The 23,715-nt window shown below is 38.6% G+C and overlaps 1 protein-coding gene across 3 annotated transcripts in view; it reads right to left on the minus strand.

Annotated features, from left to right (window-relative positions):
- Positions 1-23,715, minus strand: part of HTR7 (5-hydroxytryptamine receptor 7) — a 111,347-nt gene that overhangs the window by 29,467 nt on the left and 58,165 nt on the right. For all 3 annotated transcript variants that reach the window (XR_003677709.1, XM_028481914.1, XM_028481915.1), the window contains exon 2: positions 192-955. Coding sequence is in view for 2 of the 3 variants with exons in the window: in XM_028481914.1 (XP_028337715.1) it covers positions 193-955 (763 nt within the window). In the remaining variant the exon portion in view is untranslated. The remainder of the gene's footprint in view (positions 1-191; positions 956-23,715) is intronic.

Here is a 23,715-nt window from a genome sequence, read left to right on the forward strand (position 1 = left end):
CTAAAAACCTATCTTTGGCTTTTGGAATTCTATTGGGTGGAAGACTGGAGTCTACACTATTCTAAATTCAAATCTGATACGCTTAGTAGAAAATAAGCTTGCTACTGATTCTCGAAGCTTTCTACGATGTGCTTCAAAAAGGAGTCCCATATAAGGGTTGGGGGGATAGAAGGAAAACAGTGATAAATGACCTTACAGCACAAGCTCAGGTCTCTCAGGCCTCTCGGCAAGCTTCAGGGCCTCGTGCATGCCTGCAGCCGAGAGCTTCCGGTTGATATTCCGGTACTGGCACTGGAGCAGGCTGCGGTAGGTGGTCCTCAGGTCCCGGTTGAAGAAGGCATATATAAAGGGGTTAATGAGTGAGTTTGCATAGCCCAGCCACAGAAATGTCCTCTCCACCCACAGCGGGATGCAGCTGCACGCGGTGCCACAGATGAAGGGTCTGGCCGTCGAGAGGAGGAAAAATGGCAGCCAGCACACAGTGAAGGCCCCGACGATGATCCCCAAGGTGGTGGCTGCTTTCTGTTCCCTCTTAAAGATGGAGATGTTTTTCCGTTCATGTTTGAGGAGTCTCGAAAGGTTTGCACACTCCTCCACCTCCTTCTGGAGCTTCACCATGCCGTTCAGGGAGACGACGCTGTCCGGCTCCTCGGGACGCGGGAAGCCGGGGAACTTGTGTTTGGCGGCGCTCTTCCTGGCGGCCTTGTAAATCTGGTAGTACATGAAAAGCATGACGGACATGGGTATATAAAATGCCACTGCGGTGGAGTAGATCGTGTAGCCAAAATCCTGGCTGATCAAGCACACCTTGTCATCATTTACGTTCTGAGCCCAGCCGAAGAGTGGTGGTAAAGTGATGGAGGCTGACAGAAGCCAGACAGAGAGGATCATCTTGGCCATGCACTTCCCATTCTGTCTCACAGGGTACGTCAGCGGCCTCGTGATCCCAAGGTACCTGGGAGAGAAATGGAAAGAGAACACGTGACTGCCGTGATCACAGCAGATCAACTGGGGAGTACCACCAGCCAGGGACTAGGCTGTGTACCTAGTAGCTCCCTTCTTTACACAGCCCTTCCAGGTAGGCATCATTATTCCCATTTCATAGAAAGGTAAACTAAGACTCTGAGAGGTTACCTATTTTTTTCCAGGTCACACAGTCAGCCAAAGGCACTGCCAGCATTCAGCCTAAGAGCCCTCTGCCTGTAATGCTAGTCCATGCTCTTTTCATACCTTGTAGCTTCTCACAGTCTGTGTAGTCAATGAACTACAGATTCAACATATGCCTCCCCCCCATGACCACTGCCACTGAAATCAGCCAGGAACAAAATGTCAAGCCTGATGGGATGTTGTGACGCATCCTCATGAGTCAGCTAAGCTCTACCACACTCAGATATTACACATCCACCGATCTCTGTTGTCTTAATTCAGGCCAGCTCTGAATTCATTTTCACTTCCCCTTTGCACTGCAATGAAAGCACTTCTTTAAGATCAGAGAGAGCTGTGAGATATTTAGGAAATCCTAGGGTTTGGGAATGGAAAGTAGCAAGTGATCATTTTTTTATCCCCAGAAAATTCTCACGCAAGAGTAAGGTCCGAGGAACAATCTATAAAATAAAAGCAGCCTGCCTCGTCTCTCCAGTTCTAAGGAGGATCACAAGGAAGGGCATAATTCTGAAAAATATTAGGCAAATTCTGTGCTTAGTTCTATATAGAGAATAGATATTTCTCTGCCTCTGTTATCAAGGATTTATAATGCAAAAGAGACTCAGCAAACAGAGAGAACATAGTCAGCAAGATGTTCTGTCAAATGCTTGGTAGTTTTCCACTTTCCAAATTTGTTTTCTCCTCTGTATTTTATAGTCTTAGCTTCTATTTGAGGGAGGATTCAAAGAGCACTTGAGAAGCTAAGATAGGTAAAAGCTGGCCATTTTGTTGGTTTTCTACTTCATTTATGTACACAAAAGATACACTTGTGAAACATGAAAAGTTATGTTCTGAAAGTAGGTCACTTGGTGGTTTGGAATTTAAAAAAATAAGTATTTTTGTGATAGAAATAACCTCACATGTTACATTTGAATTATTTCCCAAAAGTCGCAAATCATGCTTTCACAATGAAAATTAGCATCAATGCAACACTTACAAGGCAAAATTGAAATACAGTAAAAAACGAATAAGCCAGATTTGCTTATTCATTGAGAATATTCATTCCATCCTTCAACAAATATCAATAGAGTTCCTTCTATATGCCAGATGCCGTTTTAAATGTTGGGAATATGGCCAGGAACAAAAGAAACAAAAATCGTGAATGCAGGCACATGGGGAAATCATGCAGGGGGTGAATGGGAGGACTGAGCCTCGTGGCGACGTTGAAGGGGTTTCTCATCCCTCCTCTAAAGGATGCAGGCATTAGTGGTACCAGTTCTTCATTTCACCTCTGCCTTCCCTTGTCCTTGATAAAGCTGACTCACAAGCACTATCTCCAGGTTTTTCAGCTGTAACTAGGATTATGTTTTAATAATAATTATATAATAATATTATTATATAATATATATTATAATAATTATAATAAAATATATAATAATATATTATATTATATATAATAATAATAAATAATACTATAATATTATAATATAATATAATATAATATATAATAATAAATAATACTATAATAATATTATAATATAATAATAATATAATATTATTTAATAATAATAATATCCAGGTTCCTGGATAGAATGAAGGATGAGAAAGAGGGAGGTTCTCCTGAGAACTCAAGAATAAGAGCCTAAAAGGAAGGGAAAAGAGAAAAGGAAGTGGGAAGGAGGGAGCAAGGGAAGAAGAGGGGAAAGATAGAGAGAAGGGAAGTGTGAAGTAGCCTCGACCTTATGTGGCACTGTCAAATTATCTGAGTTTTAAGCTATGGGAAAAAAACATTTAAGGAAAAAAAAAAAAAAAAGGTAGAGGAGGAAAGCCCTGAAGAAAGGTGTTAGAACTGACTGCACGCTCACAATTAAGCCCATCCCTGCCCTGAGGCTGAATGCAGAGTTTCCACCAAAAAAAAATCTCCCCTTCTTTGCTTTGGTTCAGGAGCTCTCTCCAAATTTTTCCAGCTGGAAATCCTGTGCAAACCTCTCTTTTTAGACCTAGTCCTTGCTCTCTATCAATTCCTGTGAATGGAGCCTTTGGGCTCCTTCCCAGATTCCCCAGGCAGCCTTTGCCAGGGCTTGGACTTTGATTATTTTCTCCCTTTGTCTGTAGCCACAGGCATAAACTGCTTGTTCCCAAGCCTGGACCTGGCTTCCAGGATATTGTACCAACCCAGGTTGGAGGTCCAATGACAGAGATTAGTTCATATAGTTTCCTAGGTGGCCACCAGATGGCATTGTCAGACCATCTTACATCTACTTACTGGGAGGTTGGGATGGTAGGTAGGTAGAGCAATACTGTAGGTGTTTGTTGGAAGGAGGAAGGAGGATTACTCATGACAAGAAAAGAAATTATATTGTATTTGGGGGGGTCATACAAAAAATTAGCAAGCCTGGAACTCACAACCTGGTAAACTCCAATTCTTGAGGAAGCCAGTTCCGTTTTCCCTTCCATCCTTCACATTTTCATTACTTAAATAGGGACTTATATCTTCAGGCTTAGTTAAATCTAGCCTCTCTCCTGCTCACATAAGTAATATCAAGTCTACAAAGATTAATCCTGAGATTAATTAATTGAGTATCAAAGGACATCTCAGAGTATTAAATAATCTCATAAGAACCACGTACTTATTCATCCTAATATATTTAGTCTGACTTACATTACATTTCAGTGATGAGGACTCAGTCCTTCCTGGATATACAAATTATATTCCATAAACTTCCCTATTTTAGGCTCCATTCTCTAATGGCCTCAAGTAATGTCTTACAGTAAGGGAATTATATTTTCTTCTTTAGTCTCCTGGGTACCACCTGGGACTTTTGAAGGCTAAAATCAACCAAAAGATGATCAGAAAAAAATATGAGTGCTCATTAAAGTGTCTTGGAAATAAAATAAACAAAAGTCAACAACTTTCTAAAAAAGGATTAACAATCAGAAAATATCATGGAAGAAAATAATTTCATTCACAGCAACAATCAAAGAATTAAAATATCTAGAAAAATCTTTTTAAGTGACCATGGCCTATATGAAGAAAACATAAAATGATACTGAGAGACCTAAGAGAACGCCTGAATCCATGGGAAAAAAAAATTTTAATAAGAAATTCTAGTATTATAAAAGTGCCAATTTTCCCTTATTAATATAAAAATATATAACTCTAGCTGAAAATCTTAGCATTTCTTTTGTTAGTTCGACCAATTTTAAGTTCATCAAGTAAATAAGCAAAAATAGACAAAATCTGAAAAAGATGAATAATGAAGGGATACTTATAAAAAAAGTATAAAGCCACAGAAATAAAAATTCAATAATAATTATTCAGAAATAGACAGATCAATAGAACAAAATAGATCCCAGAAGTATATTCAAATATATAAGGGAATTTAATATCAGAAAGTAAGTCATTTTAAATCAGAGTAAAAGATTAGATATTCATGAAGTCTGACAACTGGCTAGCAATTGGGGTAAAAATAACTCTGAATTATCTTTCTCCTTATTCAAAAATAAATCCCAGATGGATCAAAGATTATTATGTAAAAAAATTAAACCCTAAGACTACTATGAGGAAATATGGGTATTTCTGCAATCCGGCCAAAGGTCATTGTTAAGCATGATACAGAAGCTTGAAACTATCAAATGATGCATCGATAAATTTTTGACAAAAATTTTATTTAAATAAATAAATGACATTTAGTTTAATTTAAAAATCACTACATACAGAATTAAGTCAAATGACAAACCTGCAGTCCAAATAACAATATCTCAACATTCACAGATCTCTTACAAGTCAGTAAGAAAAAGACAACCATCTCAACAAAAATAGTGAAGCAATTAAACAAAAAAGAAATAAGAATATCCAATAAGCACTCGGAAATATGTACAACTTCATTAATAATTAAAGATATACAAATTTTAAAATAAGGACAAGTGCTCTATCATTTTGCTGATGGGGGTTTCAACTGAGATAACAGTTTTGGAGGGCAGTTTGGTAATTAATATACATTAACATTTGCCTTTTGGCTCAGGTTTCTAGGAATTTGTCTTGGGAATATAGTTGTACAGGTGCAAAATGATTAACGTGCAAGGAAGGATGTTAACTAAACATATAATAGAGGAGAAAAGAGATGTAATCTAAATATCTATCAGCAGATTAAAGTATAGTGTGTGTGTGTGTATATCATGTAACCATTAAAAATTATGATGTATATATCTGTTTACTGATATGAAAACAACCCAACCAAAAGTAGATAGAAAACAATGACTAGCCCTAAAGGACAAGTAACGGAATATCATATATTCTATTAATCTGTTTATGTAAAACTAGGTGTTTGTATGAGTGTGTGTGCATGTATATATACTGAGATGTCTCGAAAAAGATCCACCAAAGTAATAATAGCAATTTTATCTGAGTTGTAGAGATTTGATTAGTTTAAAAATTTTTCTCTTTGCTTTTTTATGCATAATTTTTTAACTGTATATAATTTTTTTAAAGCCATTTTAATTCTAAGAACAAAATGAAAGATTTAAGAGAATTCTGTGATTCCTAAGTCACGTAAGTGATTTTGGCAACAGAGATGATCTGGTGCATAAAATCTGTAAGAAGCTGATAATTAAATCTTAGATAGTTTTATTCGATTAGCTTTTCAAAAGTGTTTTATTACATTCACAAGTTCACACAAAGAAAACAGAACTCGTTGGCATTTAAAATCCCATAATTACTACATAAAGTAATATTGGTATTCAGGGAAGTGTTTGTCCAAATTACAAATTCATTCTCCCCAATCTTGGATAGTATAAATCTGACCTTTCGGGACGGGGCGGGGGGAAGCAACCTAGATTGATTCTAAATATTCCCTAATATGCATGGTTAACATTTGTCACACTAGCATTTTATGCTCACTGTTAATTAGAAAGCGGGGTGCTTATAAAGCCTTCAGAATTTTACTTTAAAATGCATACAAATGTGAAAGTACAGTAAATCTCAGAGACAAAGGCACCAAAGTATTATGTAATTGAAAAATGTATGCAGCTCATATTAGGAGTTCCCTTATAGTGGGGGGTTTAGAGAAAAAGAGGATTGGGGAGTTAAAATACACATGGAGAGGGACTGGAAAGCAAATTAACTCGCTGCCTGTCTTCTATCCTAACTGTATAGAAATTATAGACAATGGTTCTTTAATTAAATGGCTTCTGAGTTTTGTTGCTATAGAATACTGTATGGGGTAAAGGAAACTGGGTAGAATTACTCTGAAATACAGTGTTTTGGGGAATGTTAGGCTTAAAAAAGGTTTGCACACTTAGAATCTCTCTTCCATGAGACCTCCTCCCTTACAGTAGGTGAAATTCACTGCAAGCTCCAGCCTACATCAGTGGTTCCCGAAATTATCAGATTATCAGACTCACCAAGAATCTTCTGAAACATACAGACTCTGGGGCCACCATCCACAGATTCTCTTTCGAGGTCTGGAGACTCAGGGTTCTGTATTTAGGACTGATGATTCTGGTTCTTTATCCCATGCACTTTTAGGGTAACTTTCCTTCATTCAATTACAAAGACTTTACACTTATTGTATGAAGGACTTTATTTTTACTTTTCACATTTCATCTTAATGGTGTGCTTCCAGTTTGGCCTAACAAAATCATCACAAATTATATTTCCGATATCTCAGTTATGAGTTCTATCTTTCAGAACTGTGCTAAATGCAAATGAGGTAAGCATGGTTTTTATGTCTTCATCAAGTTGTAAATTTGTTTAAATGCGTAAAACACAGTAGGGTTTCATAAACCTTTCTGACAAGAAGAAATAAGAATATTTTTACAACAAGAAATACATTTCCCACAGTTGCTCAGTGCAAATATATTTATGTATACAAATAAGAAATTGACACATACATATGGGTGTACATCTATGAAGGTCTATAGATACAGATGCATATATTTATACATATGAAACTGAAACAAAGTTTCATATGTATAAATATATACCATATTTACCATTACAACTTGCAATTCACTCTCTTCTACTGCATGCTATTCTACTTCAGATTTTTTAAATGCTGGTCTTAATGCACTAATTTGATTTCATGACCCAATAATGGAGCATGACCCAAAGTTTGAAAATTACTGGCCTTCAATAAACACATGGAAAGGTATTAAACATCATGAGTCATGAGGGAAATGCAAATTAAAAACACACTGAGATAATACCAACATACATCAGACTGGTTAAAATGTAAAATAATGAAGATGGTGACAATAATAGTAAGAATAATAAATTATAATGCCAAGTGTTTTGTGAAGATACGGAGCACCTGTAATTGTCATACACTGCAGGTGGGAGTGTAACTTGATGTAACTTTGGGGAACCATTTCTTAACACCTACTAAAGCTGAAAAAAAAACCAACCCAATACTTATGTATTTTTTTCTGTGACCCAGCAATTCTTCTATGTATACAATGAACATTCATCAGAATACATGTATAGGAATGTTCAAAGCAGTGCTAATGGTAATAACCCCAAATAAAACCAATCTATTCTAAAAGAATAAAATAAGTACAATTCTGCAACAGTAGAATGGGTACATAAACTGTGGTATGTTTACACAGCAAATTCTATAAAATAACAAGAATGAACCAACTACTGCATCAACATGGATGACTCTCACAAACCTAACACTGAGCTAAAGAAGCCAAAACAAAAAGAGAACACAATGTCCCAAAACAGGCAAAACTAACCTATGGTGATAGAAGCCAGAAGAGTCGTTGCCTTGAGGGGAGAGGGCATGTTCTGGAAATGTTCTATTTCTTTATCTGGGTGTGTACATAGGTATGTTCACTTTGTAGAAATTAAGTGAGCTGTGCAGTTAGGACTTGTGTAGTGTTCAGAATATATATAAATAAAGTTAATTTTTAAAATAAAATTTTAAAAAGCACCATGGACTTAACATATGCCATTGAACTGGATGTTGACCTGTTCTCTAAAACTATTTTTTTTAACTTTTATTGGAGTATAGTTGATTTACAATGTTGTGTTAGTTTCAGTTGCACAGTAAAGTGAATCAGTTATACATATACATATATCCACTCTTTTTTAGATTATTTTTCTATATAGGTCATTACAGAGTACTGAGTAGAGTTCCCTGTGCTATACAGTAGGTCCTTATAAGTTATCTATTTCATCACCCAGATACCAAAACCAGACAAAGATACCACAAAAAAAGAAAACTACAGGCCAATATCACTGATGAACATTGAAGCAAAAATCCTCAACAAAGTGCTAGCAAACGGAACCCAACAACACATTCAAAGGATCATACGCCGTGATCAAGTGGGATAAAACTATTTTCAAAATGGGGTTCCACTCTACTTTTAAATCATTTTCATCTGTGTGTCCAAGCTGTAATTATAGTTAAAACCAGTAAACAATCTAAAATCCCTATTCTGACCTCAGTATTGAGGAAGAGAAGTGGGCAGAGGAGCGGGGACAAAAAAGTAACAAAATTCAACAAAATTTGGAAAGGGTAACAAAAGCTTCCTCTTTGAAAAAGTAAATTATGAAACAAGAAATGAGCTTTTCCCTTTAGGGAGAGAATCAGAATTAATTAAAATAAAGCAAATCGCTTAAAAGTACTTTTAAAATATTCATATATTGTTGCTACCTAATTAATTACCACAATTTAGTGACTTGACACCAATCCTGTAGGTGTCCTCACAGTTCTGTAGGTCAAAAGTCTGGACACAGCACAACTGAGTTCTCTACTCAGGGTCTCACCAGGCTGAAATCAAGGTGTTGGCCAGGGCTGAGGTGTCACATGAGGCTCAGAGTACTCTTCCAAGCACATGTGCTTGTTGGCAGAATTCATTTTCCTGTAGCTACAGAACTCACAGAGGTTACCACCATCAAGCATCGGCTGCAATTCTCAACCTCTCTGATCTTTAGACCCTCTTTGAAAAGCACTCACCTGATTAGATCAGGCCCATTGACATTCAAGGGGAAGGAAGTATACAGAGCATGCACACTCGGGAAGGGGAATCTCGGGGCCATCTTAGAACTCTGCCTACCACAGACACTTGGTCATAAGAGAAGCTAAGGAGACAGAAAATATCCCACCAAGGGAGCTGAGCAAAGATCTATTTGCTACCTACTCAAGTTGAGACAAGCCTTCCAGTGAGACTAATGTTGTCTGCACTCTATCATAAGGCAATGGTTCTTCTGCTGAATTTTTCTGTCATTTAATGCAAAAACATAAGGGTCCTCTTACTGTCCACTTGGTTTTTTAGTTACCTATTATGTAAAACTCTTTATGTCTATTAAAAACTACCAAAGCAGTGTTTTTAGGTAATTACAGAAAGTCATGAAAATGAACAATATAGGAGATCACTAGTGACCCCTACATTATGCCTGGTGTTAATCACTGCAGTTGTATCTGAACTTACAACAGACCCTGAATTTTCCCACCACAGAATTTTTCCACTCAGAGAAACAGAGAAATGGCAAGGCAAAGAGTGAGCCCCAAATTTACCAACAACAATAAAATAAAGGAATGGCATAAAAGCTTAGCTTAAAAGTTCAAAGATTACAGGAAGGGAAAAAATATATATATATTTTTTTCTGTTGTATGATTGTACTAAGGGGCTTCTAATCCCACCTCACCCCCAGAAGCAGTACTGAAGAAAGAGGGTAAGTGAATAAAATCCTTAAAATTCGGACTAGTACCCTCTTATTTGGAGAGAAGCAAACAGAGGTGGTAAGAAGCCAGCCTGAAAAAAAGTAATGAAAAACCATCGTAAACAGAAGCCCCAACATACCATTTCAGCAAAGGTAAGAAGGGCCACCAGAATTTGCTCTCTTTTAGGACACTGGACTGAACCGGGATACACCAAGGCCCACAAGGCGTAACCCTCAGCTTAATGGAAAGTACTCTGGTACAGGACATTGAATGAGAATTCAGAAAAAAGAACAGTACTCCATTAAAGGCTACACTCAGCTGCAGTGAAATCTACTCCCTTCCCTTCCTCCAGCCCTGCACCTTTAGGCTATGGAGAAGTAGATACAATAAACAGTAGTCTAAAGAATAAAATTAACCAATATCAAATAGGGCTGAATATCAAGAAGAAGTCAACCACACTATGTCAGAACAAACATTAAGCTTAAAATAACCTATGAATGAGCAGGATGGGAAAAAAATGATATAGTAACTATACCAACATGCTACAAAAATAGCCCCGGTGAAAGAAGCAACTGAATATGCATAAGACTGTTGAAGAACGAAGTTCAAAAAGAAAACACAACCCTCAGAAGAGAAGCAGTTTTCCTACAAATACTTTTCACCGTGAAGGAGCTTAACAAGTATATGTTATCGCTACAGTAGAGGCGCAAAGATGAGATGTTAAAACAACAGAACAAGACACAAAAAGGGACTGTAGGGACTTCCCTGGCAGCGCAGTGGTTAAAAATCCGCCTGCTAATGCAGGAGTCACAGGTTCGAGCCCTGGTCCTGGTCCGGGAAGATCCCACGCGGCGGAGCAACTAAGCCTGCGAGCCACAATTTCTGAAGCCCATGCGCCTAGGGCCTGTGCTCCACAGCAAGAGAAGCCATCACAGTGAGAGGCCCGCACACCACAACAAAGAGTAGCCTCTGCTCTCTGCAACTAGAGAAAACCCGCTTGCGGTGACAAAGACCCAACGCAGCCAAACATAAATAAATAAAATAATTTTTTTTAGAAAAGGGACTGTAGAGTTAAGGAAATAAACTGAGGCCAAAACACCACCAGTGCAGATTTAATAGACAAATTAGAAGCAGCTTGGAATAGAACAGACACAACTGAAAAGCAAATCAATGACATGAAGTAAAGGCTTGAGGTAATAACAATAAATAAAACACAGAGGGAAAAATGCATTCAAGCAATTAAAAAGAAGATAACAGTCATACAAAGAGAATGCAACCTAAACATCACTGGTGTTCCCAAAGAAAAGAAAGAACCCAACAAACATAAACAACAAAATTGAAAACAGAGGTGCAGAGGTAAACAGAGGTACAATACATAAAAAGTATAATATAGGATATTCTCCTTAATGAAAGAGCTGAATGTTATGATCCAAGGGACACATAACATAGTGGGGGAAAAAATGACAGAATTATTATCAACAAGATCTATCCAGGTAAAGTCACTGAACTTCAGAACGTGGAAAGATGTACGCAGACATCTGAAATGAAAAAAGAAATCGAGGAATATGAAAGGGGGAAAAGAAGTCGAGCTGGTTCTCAACAGCATCAATCCGTAACAGGACAAACTTAAAAAAAGTCTAGAAAGATGTGAGTGTACAATAACATTATACCTGCTATTTAAGGTTATGAAATCAACAAGGAGACTTTCTCAAACATGAAAGAATTTGGGGGGATATAGTGCCCTTTATGGGTTTATCCCTTTTGCGGGGAGGACCAAAATTCATCCAACCAAAAGATGAATCAAATTGAAGAATTTAGAACCATGATTCTAAACCAAGGTTATCACTGAACCTGTTTAAATGTAGAAACTAATACCTGTGGGAATGATATCAGAAAAACAGAATCAGGAGCTGAGGGAAATTCTAACCATGTCAACTTTCACAGTGGGGAACAATTGATAATGCCTAAAATTTTAATATATAGTTTATGTAAATCCAATTTCTCGCTGGTTTTCATATTTTCCCCACGACCTTCATACAATCTTTTAGGAACTACTAGCTCTAAAATTAATAGCTCTTACTTGAAGTTCTTCCTTCTTTTTCATTTTTCTTCTTTTAAATTCAAGTAAACTCAGTTTCAATATTACATGAAAATAACATGTATAGTGTGATCTCATTCTTATAATTTTTTATCTATCAACTTTCTATCTACCTGCCTGTAGAGTCAGCCAACCAGACAGCCAGCCATCCTTCTAAGTGGACATAAGCACAAAGAGACATCTAAAATGATGCTCACCAAATGTTATCACGGGTTTTTTTCTCTGCACAGGGAGAGTTTAGATGATTTGTGGTTTTATTTGTATTTTTTACAATTGCTTGAAATTTTTATAACGAGCACATTTAATTTTCACAAAAATTAAATTATTTCTCTAAAATACAGCAAGGTCTTTTTAAAAATAATGATTTCAACCAGTCATTTAACTCACCTGCCAGTTGGTTCTTTACAAATCTCTCCATGAACTTGGCAAGTTTGGAATTAACTGTTAATTTAACCGTATTCAATTCCTCAGAAAATTTTGCAAATTATCTGTGCTCTCTGAATTCTCACTAACTTCTTGGATTGCAAAGTAAATTGGGAGAGAAAGCCAGTTCTAAGCATCCTAACAATATAATCTCCTAATGAGATGCAGTGGGCTAAAGATGGCTATGTATTCTTTGTCCCCTCTCTCTTTGAGAGGTAAACTCTTCCCCTCTCCTTTATTCTAAACTCACCTTGTGACTTATCTTTACCAACAGAGAGTGGGGCAAGTGATACTGTGTAACTTCTGATGCTGAGCCTTAAGAGATCTACAGCTTCCACCTTCACTGCTTGGAAAACTCCCTCTTAGGAGTCCACCATGCTGCGAGGAAGCCCAAGCTAACCCTGTTAAGAAAGACAGTGCCACGTGGGGGAGCACTGGGGAGTCAGACATATAAATGAAGCCGTCTTGGATCTTTCAGTCCAGCCTAGATACCAGCTGAGTACAGCCAAGTGAGTAATCCCACATGATGCCTTTTGGAGTCAACAAACCACCCACATGAACGCTGCCCAAGTTCCTGACCCAGGACGTTAGGAGCAATAATAAATAAAGTTACAGGGTGGTTTATGAGGCAACAGTAGATAATTGAGACAGCGTAACAATGCCTTATTCTCCTAATTAGCACGTGACCTTAGAAATTGGATTCGCTGGCAAGTACTTCACCGCACCACTAGGAACGAGTCTGTCCAACCCTACTGTTTTAACTTGACACCTGCATCCTCTAAAAAGTGAGCCACAAACACTAATGTTTGAAGCAACTCTAAAATCCATTCCATGCCTACACTGGGACTTTGACTCCATCTTGACTGATGAATTTATTCATTCAAAGATTATATCTTAAGTATCTGCAGTACACCAGGTACTGCTTTAAGGACTGGGGAGATACAGTCGTGAATGAAACAGACAAAAATCTATGAAGCTGACAAACTGGTCTGGGGTGGAGAGAAAACTCATAAATAAATAAGTAAAAGCATATAGTAGGGTCAGATAATTATGAGTGCAATGGAGGAAAATAAGGCAGGGGAGGGGACTAGGGAGTTCAGGGTGGGGTTGGAGGCAAGCTGCAACACAGATTTGCATTGTGATCACAACCTCAAAGCCCTTTCACCTCTACCTGCCAGGCTAGGTGTCTGGACCTCAGCTTTTCCTTGAAATTTGAGATTGGCACGTCCCTTTGGGTTGAAGATCCCCATTATCTCAAGCAGGAGTTTCCGACACAAGTTTTATTCAACAGAATCTAAACCTTCCCCGTGCAAGGACGTATTTAAAGAACACTGACTGTGGGCCTGCGCTTTCTTCCCTCCTCTAAGGCCCAGCTTCTAAATTATTTCTCTTCCTCTCTCTCTTAACTTTCCAAGTCTACAGGTTTATCCTGTTCCACCTACAGGTATAAATGTATGGGTGGGTGCATGTGTTTCTACTGTGTGTCTATATTATATTCCATTCAATCCTCCATAGTTCTCGTTCCTTTTCACCCCAATTTTATGGAACACCTTGTCTATCTCAGCTGCTTTTGTTTCCTACCCCCCCACTTCCTTCTGATTCTCCCAATAATCTGGTTTCCACCCCCATCACTCAAAAGCAGTTTACTCTAAAAGGTTACCTCCCTTTCAGTCAATTCTAATTGTTTTTTTCTCATTTCTGATAACTCTCAACTTCTCTCCTCCCTGAAGTGTGATTGCAGACTGCCCAGTCTTTCTCAAAATGCTCTCCACCCACAACTTCTGCGGCACTGCCTTGCCCCCTTCCTTATCTTAGGCTGCATGGAGAGGTAACATCTCTGGAGTGGCTAGATGATATTTAATCTCAAGAGAAAATGAAAACAATCTAAACCTTGCACTGGGCAGATCTGGTTTGAATTCTAGCTCTGTCCTTTTAACTAGCTAAAGTATTCTGAAAAAGATCCTCAAACTTCCTGAGCTTTCTCTGCCTCACACATAAAGCAACAGGAAAAGAATATCTATCTTGTGATTCACTATGATGATTACATGAGAACATGTATGTAAGTAAAGCTTTTGCCCCACTCTCTACCTAACAGCCACTCAAAATATATAGCTGACTTCCTTTCCTCCGAACCCACTCTTAAAGAAAGGAATGGGCAAATAAAACTGTAACCTGAGTCGATCCAATAAGAGAGTAAGAGGGCTATAATACAAAGCATCTGAGAAAGGAAGTAAGACTAGAGGGGAGTTATCTCTACATACAACAGAGTATAGCAGCATACAGTAGGTGTTTGTAGAATTCACTGGTGCGATTGCTCGCTGGATCTGAATTGGTGAAGTGGCAGTACGAATGGTGAAAAGAAGACAGAAGCAAGAGATAATGTTGAAACAGAGTAAACAGAACTGGAAAATGGTTTAGTAAGGATAAGGGATAGGGATAAAGATAAAGGAGGAATTGAAGAAGCTCATCTCTTTTCAAGCCAGGATGACAGGGAAGATGGTGGGCCAGTATCTGAAGTAAGCAGTTCTCAATCCACTGTAATCCACCTTTCACCCAAGAGGCCTCTGAGACGGATCTCGCTGATGCCCTCTCTAGATCCCCAGGACATTTCTCCATCCTCATCATACACGATAGCTCTGCAGCTCTCAGTATGCACTCACCTCCTCCTTCTTGAAACTCTTTCCTTGGTCCAATATTGCCACACTCTCCCAGTTTTCCCACCCCTCTGCCCACTCTTGCCCAGTCTTCTTTGCTGCCTTGTCCTCCACTAGCGGGCCTTGATGTTTTGGAATTCCTCAAGGCTGGGTCCCAACCCCACTTTTCTTCTATTTCTAACTTCCTAGTTGTCCTCCACAATTACCATTGCTTCAAAAACCTCTATTGGCTGATGATCCCAAAATTCAAATCCCTAGCCCGGACCTCCCCTTGGAGCCCCGGACTGACAAATCCAACTGCCTCCTTCATGTCTCTACTTTGCTATCTCTAAAACATTTTATTCACTCCTTTGTTCAACACCTTGTATGGGTCTGGCCCCATCTCGACATGGGCAAATGTATCATCATCTCCACCAACTGAGCCTTATTCTATTCCCCTGATTTGTGAATCCATCTAAGGGTGTGGTCCAGAAACCTGGGAGTCATCCTTGACTCCTCCTCTTTTATCATTCCCCTCCCTGTTATCGACACAGCCCTGCCTATTTTACCTCTCAGTGCCTCTAAAACCTACCCGCTTCTGTCTGTGTCCAATGCTACCACTCTAGAATCACTCTCTCTCCATGGATCACCACAACAGCCTCTAAATCGGCCCTCCATATCTCTTCTTCTCCTTCCTAATCCATTCGCTTCATGCATCCAGGGTGATATTTTCTTTTTAAATTTTTTAATGTTAACTTATTTCATTGGATAAGTAACATCTTCACATACTTCAAAATTTTACATATAATTAGGTGTATATTGAGAAGTCTTACTTCAAATCCTATTTCCATCCTCCTCACCCCCGCCTCATATATGTATCACTTTTTTTAGAACCCTGTGCACTCCTCCAGCTTTTCTTTGTACAAAGGCAAGCAAATAGAAATACGTGTTCATGTCCACTTTCTTACACGTGAGACAGCATACTGGACACACTATTTTGCATTTTTCACCTAACAATATATCCTGGAGATACTTTTACACTAGTGCATTGAGAGCTCCCTCATGCTTTTTCAGAGCTGCATAGCATTCCATTGCAGGGCTTTGCCATTGTTTATTTATCCAGTAATCCATAAATAATAGGATAAATAAATTCAAATGGTATCAACAACATTTTTACCTACGCCATCCACCAATCAAGGACATTCACACTTCAGATGCGAACACCTAGACATATAAAGGATGAAACAATTCCAATAGCTTGGTGATATGAACCCTAAAACTTAGGGGCCACCTGTCCTTCAGTTGGCCTTTGAAGAAAAGGAAGGATGTGGTTGCCAAAGGCTGGTGTTCAGACACTCAAGGTCCCACTGACACACAGCACAGAACTGATGTTTCTTCGCATTAGCCAAGAACACTCCCATTATCTGGACCCCAGGGCCCAGTTCACAAAAATCCTGCAACGGCTGAAGGTGTGTGTCCTTGAGCCATCCTTGCAGAAAAGACAAGAAGGCAAGTTTCCTTAATGTACCCCAAGTTGCTGCACCATTTGAATATGAACATCATTTTACTCCTACGTTAAGAATATCATGCATAGCAGTCTAAATTAATCGATATTCAAGTTATTAAAAAGCATAGAAAAATATGGCATATATAGCTTTGGGAAAGACACATACCTCTCTATTTAATACTTTGAAAACACCATTTCCCCTTAAATGAGTTGTACGGAAAGTTACAAATGAAATTTACTCTATACTCCCTTTTCTATTAATTATTGTTGATAATTAATTTGCCCATTTCCATTAATCTTCCCCCAATCAACTAACAAGTATATTTAATCTTCAAAAGCATATTATGTATGCACATGAATACATAATTCCAACGTATTTTCTTTCTGAACTGAATTCCTTATCTGACCTAGGCCCATCACAAATGTTCACATATTTCCACTGAAATAGAGTAGAATATAAATCAGCATGTACTTACCAAAATGCATTTTCTCGTTTAAAGTTTTAAACATACTCAGCTTTATACCTCACGACTAACTATAACCAAATACATACTTCAAATAATTATGAGAACAATGAACAAAAGATGTTTTACAATTAGAAAATCAATGATATAATATATTCCAACCTACAAAAGGAATTTTAAAAATTAGGTTCTAAAAACCAAAGCAAAAATACAACAGTAACATCAGAACCAGTTGGCAAAACACCATAATGCCAAGAGTCAGGGCTTTGAACAAAATGAGGAAAATTGAAAATCCCTTTTGTGGACTGTGAGATGAGAAAGAAATTAAAAGAGGAAAGAAACGAAATGAGAAAGAAAATATCATATAGAAAGACCAATAATTTTCAAAGTAAATTAAAACATACAACAAAGAATTAAGAAAAACCTCTTGGGAAGAACCATAAATCAGTATATCTTTAAAAATAGTATTTAGGAAGGCATCTCAATTGAAAACTGATGACAAAATTACCATCAAATAATTCAATAACCTCCTAAGTTCAGAGGATATTAAGACAAATTCCTAAAAACAAAACCTCCACATCACAGCAGCACAATTTTATTCTTATCTACGTAATACTTTAAAACAGCAAATAGGCATCAGGTATTTGGTTACTTATTCTTGTCTTTCATTTTAATCCTTTATTCTCACATTTTTTCAAACTATTTCCCCATAAAATGGCATTATTTATCAGTTTGAAATAATATTCAGTATTAGTAGTTTATATGAGCCATCGCAGAGTCTAATAGCTTAGCTGTCTTCCTCTCCTAGGATACACGACGTACATCAGTAAGAGAGGGGCGTTCCCCTCCTCTTCCTTCCTCCTTTGGCACACTAATCACTACAAAACCACTACAACTTTAATTTAAAGGTTATCTGGTATATGAAAGGGACATTTATCCCCCAAGGAGAGAGGGGAACTACTTCAAAGGAGTAAGACTTTTATTAATATTTTTCAATCAAATGTTGCAATCTCTTTATCCTTTTTCCTTTTGTAATTTTCATGTTGGCCTATGTAAGTGCTTTGTCCATGTAATACTCACCCTTTCTAGGAAAGTCATCAGATGGGATGAGTTTATTGAAAAAGAAACAGAATTAAAAATTCAATGACCAAAAAAAAAAAAAAAAAACCTACAACTTTAGTGCAGAGGCTATTTCCATTCTTCTCTTCTTTCCCTTAGTCCCGTTTCACGACATGTGTCTTTACACTAAAGCAAAAACCTTCCAGAATTAAAAATCATAGCTGATAAACTTACTTTCTACACGTATGGGGGAAAAAAATTGTGTTCTTTTTATACATTTGTCTACCCATAAACCCACCCTCCACTGTGTAAGTTTAATGAAATATGGCTTATTTTTTCCTTTTATCCCCAGAATGATTATGCTAAAAGAACAATAAGAGCAAAAATAATTCTGCCTCATGTTTTCATAGCATTTGAATAATACCGGCTGATATCTACTGAGCATACAGCATGCCAGGCTCTGTGGTAAATGCTTATACACAGCATTGGATTCAGTCCTTATAACCCTAAATGGTAGGTATTATCCCCATTTTACAAATGGGGAATTTGAGGCTCAGAGAGGTTAACTTACTCTCCCAATGTCACATAGTTAATAAAGCTCAAAACTGGGTTTCAAACATGGGTTTTTCTCCAGAGCCTCCCCTTAACCAATACACACTTTTCTACTGAATCAGTTACAAAGCACATCCATATACCTGGTCTAGTATAATCCCTGTTTCCCATTTATATTGGAGAATCATTGAATATCTAGCTGGAAAGAGCTTAGAAGCCCTGACTCTAACTCAATATGGAAATTCCCACTTAGAGCATGACTAGCTTTTAGTTAAAGTCATACACTGACAGAGAAGTCACAGCTGCTTGAAGCAAACAGCAACACTGTTGGATGGTCACAAATGTTTAAAAAGTTCTACGCTAAGTCCAGGACAACTGTACCTTTTAATGGATTCTCTTCCATGGGTCTTATTCTTTTAGAGCAACTGAGACTAATTCTTAATCTTTTCCATATGACAACTATTCAAATGACTGCAGCCATTTGTGATCTTTTCACATCTTCTGTTCAGTTAGGTCCTTTCCATTGGAAATGACAGAACTCCACACTCAGACAAGATTAAGCAAGAAGGCAAGTGTAAGGGCTCACAGATAAAACCAGTTGAGGTTACACTTCAGGCACGTCTCAATCCAGGGGCCCAAAATGATGTCACCAGAATCTGGGTTCCCTCCAATTCTCATCTCTATTCCCATCAATGTGGCTTAATTCTCAAGCTCAGTGAATGGCAATATGGTGTCCAGCAGCTCCAGAGTTATATTTTGCAAGGTTCAATCTGATTCAAAAGTATATGCTTCCCCCCAGCACAGCCAGAAAATGTCTTATTGTGTTTTGTTGGCCCTGATCAGTTCACACATCCATCCCTGAACAAATCATGCAGGCCAGGAAAAACACCCAACACCCCGGACTGGGGCATCCACTTCACCAAAACACATGGAGTAAGAATAGGGGTAGGGATAGTTTCCCAGACAAAAATAATAGTTCTACTGAAAACAAATCATCCTTCTTTTCAGTAGAATTTGTCAGTGATCTTATAACATGACTACAGACTTGAACTCAGGACTCCAAATGTGCCTGAACCAGCATAGATTACGTGAAAAGCAGAATCATTTTTTCACATTTGTGTGTTAGATTTATAATTCAAGCTTATACAATTATATTGGTAATTCAAGGTGTTTCTTCTTTGTTGGAGTTGTTCTTCTCTCAAGTACTGAGCGCTCATTTTGTGCTAACTGTGTCCCTAGCTTATTCCTTAGGGAGATTCTACAACCGTATCTCTTATTCTGACTTCTGCACTTTTGTCTGACAGGTTTATAATTTGGAGGCTGCTTCACTTGAATTTTGTTATAACAGAGGATCAGTTAGATACATTTGGCTAGGAAAAAAATTTTTTTCAGAAAAACCAGCTCAAAATGGCCTAAACACTGAGAATGATTTATTATCTCCCCCAAACATGAAGTCACAAAGTTGGCTGGCTCTGAGATACGTAATTTGCCAGCCCAAGAACATCAGGCGGGACTGGGTTTCCTTCCATCTTTTCACTCTGACATCCTCAGTGTTGGGACCAGCAGCTCCATGGACAGGATATGGCAACTGCCATTCCAAGCATCACACACAAACCGAACCCAGTGGGACTCTGACATACCGTTTCTTCACGAGCATCTCTCTTTAAGCAATAAAACCCTCCCAGATGGCCTTCTCCACAGCCTTCTGCTGAAAGCTCGCCAGCTGTGAATGACATCACATACTTATCCCTAAACCAATCACAGATAGAAACATGAGACAACCATGAGTGGTTGAGTGAAACATGACCAGGTGTAGAAGAGGGGGTGCCTGAACAAAATAAGGTTCTTTGAACAAGGAAGAAGAGCGGACATACTTGGGGAGGTAGCAGAAAAAAAGTTAAAATCAATCATACTCTCATCACCCCAGAAACAGACCTGATTAACACTGTGGTGTATTTCCTTCCAAACTTTTTTTCCATCGTTTTTGGTTGCTTCTCTTAAAATGTTTTCATTCATTCATTTGCCTGACAAATATTTATTGAGAACCTAACTGCTTCCCACTACTGTTCTAGGCAATGGAGATATGGTGGTGATAAAGGCAAGGAAACAATCGGATATGGCTTTTCCAGGCAGTGTTAGGTGCCAGGTAGATGAATTACAAAGGGATTGAGAGCGAGGACAGTGCAGTGGGCAAGGAGAGGTGGTGAGGTGAGGGCAGGCCTATCTGAGCAGAGTCCTGAGACAGGTGACAGTGAGTCACAGGAGGATCCAGAGAAAGTGAATCCTATATGCAGATGCCCTGAGAACAGCACACGGCCATGCCCAAAAGCCAGTTGAAGGGCCAGAGTGGCCAGCATCATTGGGTGAGCAAGAAAGGGAGATGTAAGTGACACATCTGGCCAGGAGCCGGACCTTGTGGGGCCTGGCAGGCCCTTATGGGGCCTTCGGTTTTATTCTCAACGAGATGAGAAGCCCTTGGAGGGCTGAGCAGGGGAGATGGGGCCTGACTTACATTTTGCGACATTCACTCGGGCTGCTCTATGCAGGAGAGACTCTGTGGACACAAAATTCTAATAAGCAGACCTCTTTCAAGAATTTCTGACAGCTTTTTAATGTCATTTTTTCCTCATTTATAACAACAATGCTGTCTATTCACTAGCTTTCTCCTATGTCTCTGAGAGTCTGTTTCAATTCCTTATTGTAGACAGGCACTGGCCAAGAGAAACATATAATGAGAGCCACAGATTTAAAGTTTCTAGTAAAAAAAAAAGAAGTAAAAAGAAATAGGTGAGCTTGAATTTAATATTTTATTTAACCCATATTTCCTAAATATAATTTCCACATATAACCAATATAAAAAATTTAATGAGATATTGTACAGTCTTTTCCTTATATAAAAGCCTTTGAAATCTAATGTATATTTTACACATACAACACATCACAATTCTCACTAACCGCATGTAGTTACTGCTTACCATACTGGACCTGGAAGTTTGGGACAATAGTTTCCACTTGTTCTGTATTCCTTCTAATGTGTCCCTTATGCTATATCATACCTTTAATATTTGAGGACTTAACTTCATAAATATTTTAATTTTAAAAGGTCTGGCTAACTTTAATATCCGGTATCACTCAGATCTGTTGGGTGGAACTTGTCTCATTCTATTATCTCTTTAGATTAACATTTTAGTTTCAAATACTTTAATTAAAAAACACACTCGGGCTTTCCTGGTGGCGCAGTGGTTGGGAGTCCGCCTGCCGATGCAGGGGATACGGGTTCGTGCCCCAGTCCGGGAGGATCCCACATGCCACGGAGCAGCTGGGCCCGTGAGCCGTGGCCACTGAGCCTGCGCGTCCGGAGCCTGTGCTCCGCAACGCGAGAGGCCACAGCAGTGAGAGGCCCGCGTGCCGCAAAAAACAAACAAACAAAAAAACCACACACTCATATAGTTGTAGGCTGGCTAGCTCTAGTTCAGGATATTTACTTGAAAAAAGTAGAATACTGGCAATCTTTATGTCCTGTAATTAACTGGATAAATTTTATTAACCTTAGAAAAGATGTGAAGCTGAATTATTTTTGCTTTCTTTTAAGTTCATGACCTAAATTTGATTTAGTCAAGTAAGTAATTTCATAAACTTCACACCTCATAGGTTGAAAGAACTTCTCATAGGTTGAAAGAATATAACATCGTTTTTTAATTTTAAAAGCAGCATTTAAGCAGAGTAAAATAAAATTATCAGGTATAAAAATGCTGATTAACCAGAATACTTAGGGAATAAGATGGTTTTGTTAATTGAATTCTAAAGTTAATGTTTGTTCCTTATTGTGAAAAATCTTTCTAAAATATATTAGGCAGACTTCCACTTAAATAAGTATAGTCTACTTACTATAACATAATTTTGTTTGATGATTCCAGAAGTTGTGCAGCTTCGGTGTTATTATTCTGCATAACAGCCATTCTTGTACAGAGATATAAAGAAAATCCAATTATTTAAGGTCTTAGTTTAGCTGAGGTCTGGCCAGAATTCCCTACAGCATGGCAAATGAGAATAACTATTATTTTATAGAGTAAGTGAGAGTGTACCAGTTAGGAACGCTTTGGGCTGAACATAATAACCTCTCCAAAGTGGGGTTAGTTTTCCCATGGAGGTCAGGGGTCCCAAACAGGTATGGTGACTCTGCAATGCCATCAGGGACCTATCCTTCTAAATTCCCATTCTTAACAGACTTATTTTGTGACCTTAAGAGAGCTCCTACAAAGAGAGGCATAACTTCCACATTCCAGGCAAAAAGACAGGAGAAAGGCCAAAAGGCAAAAGATTAAGCCAACCAAGTCTGTCCGTTGTAAGCCCTTCTCCAGGAGCTACCCCAGGAACTTCCATCTCAGTCTCCTTGGCCAGGACCATGTAAAATGACCGCTCTAGTGCCAAGAGAGGCTGGGAGGCTAGTAGTTCAAGTGGAAGCATTGCCATGAAAACCAACCAGCGTCTTGTTAATAAAGAAAAATGGTAGAATGTGTTGGAAAAGACAACCGGCAGTTGCACACAAGGAATTCCCACTGTGGGAAACAGGGAGTTGGCTCCTGAATCCCCTACGTTTTGTGGCAGCTGAACAGGAAGTGAGAAGCAAATAGGATCAGTAATGAGAGGACACAATTTGTATCGACAAGTAACAATGCCACCTCACATCCACACATGCCTCTTCAGCAATTCCTCCTCGCTTGATGTTGGAAATTCCTCCATGCACAGACACTCCCAAGTGTACAATCCCTACTTGTCCTTTCCTCCTCTGATTCCCCTGAAGTTGATTCTAACTAGCTGAACCATGGATCCCAAAGGATGTGGACAATGGCATGACTCTTCCTACGCCAGCCATGTCAGCCAGCAGGCTAGACCACTGGACATGCTGAGGCTCCTGACTATCCTCAAAACAGAGACTGTAATATTAAAATGAAAGACGAGTCTCACGGCTCCGGCTGCTCAAACATGACCCCTTTCAACGAACTGGGGTCCCCCACAGAAGCATGCGCTAGATATTCGCCTTCTACCTCTATAATTAATCCAGGCCACTTCCCACTTGCCCACACCCACTGGCTCTCACACAGGGCTTTCCTGTTTCTTCCAACGTCCAAATATGGCTCAACTCTGAACCTGATTTTTCAGCTTT

The sequence above is a fragment of the Physeter macrocephalus genome, chromosome 20, assembly GCF_002837175.3.
Source record: "Physeter macrocephalus isolate SW-GA chromosome 20, ASM283717v5, whole genome shotgun sequence".
NCBI lineage: Eukaryota > Metazoa > Chordata > Mammalia > Artiodactyla > Physeteridae > Physeter > Physeter macrocephalus.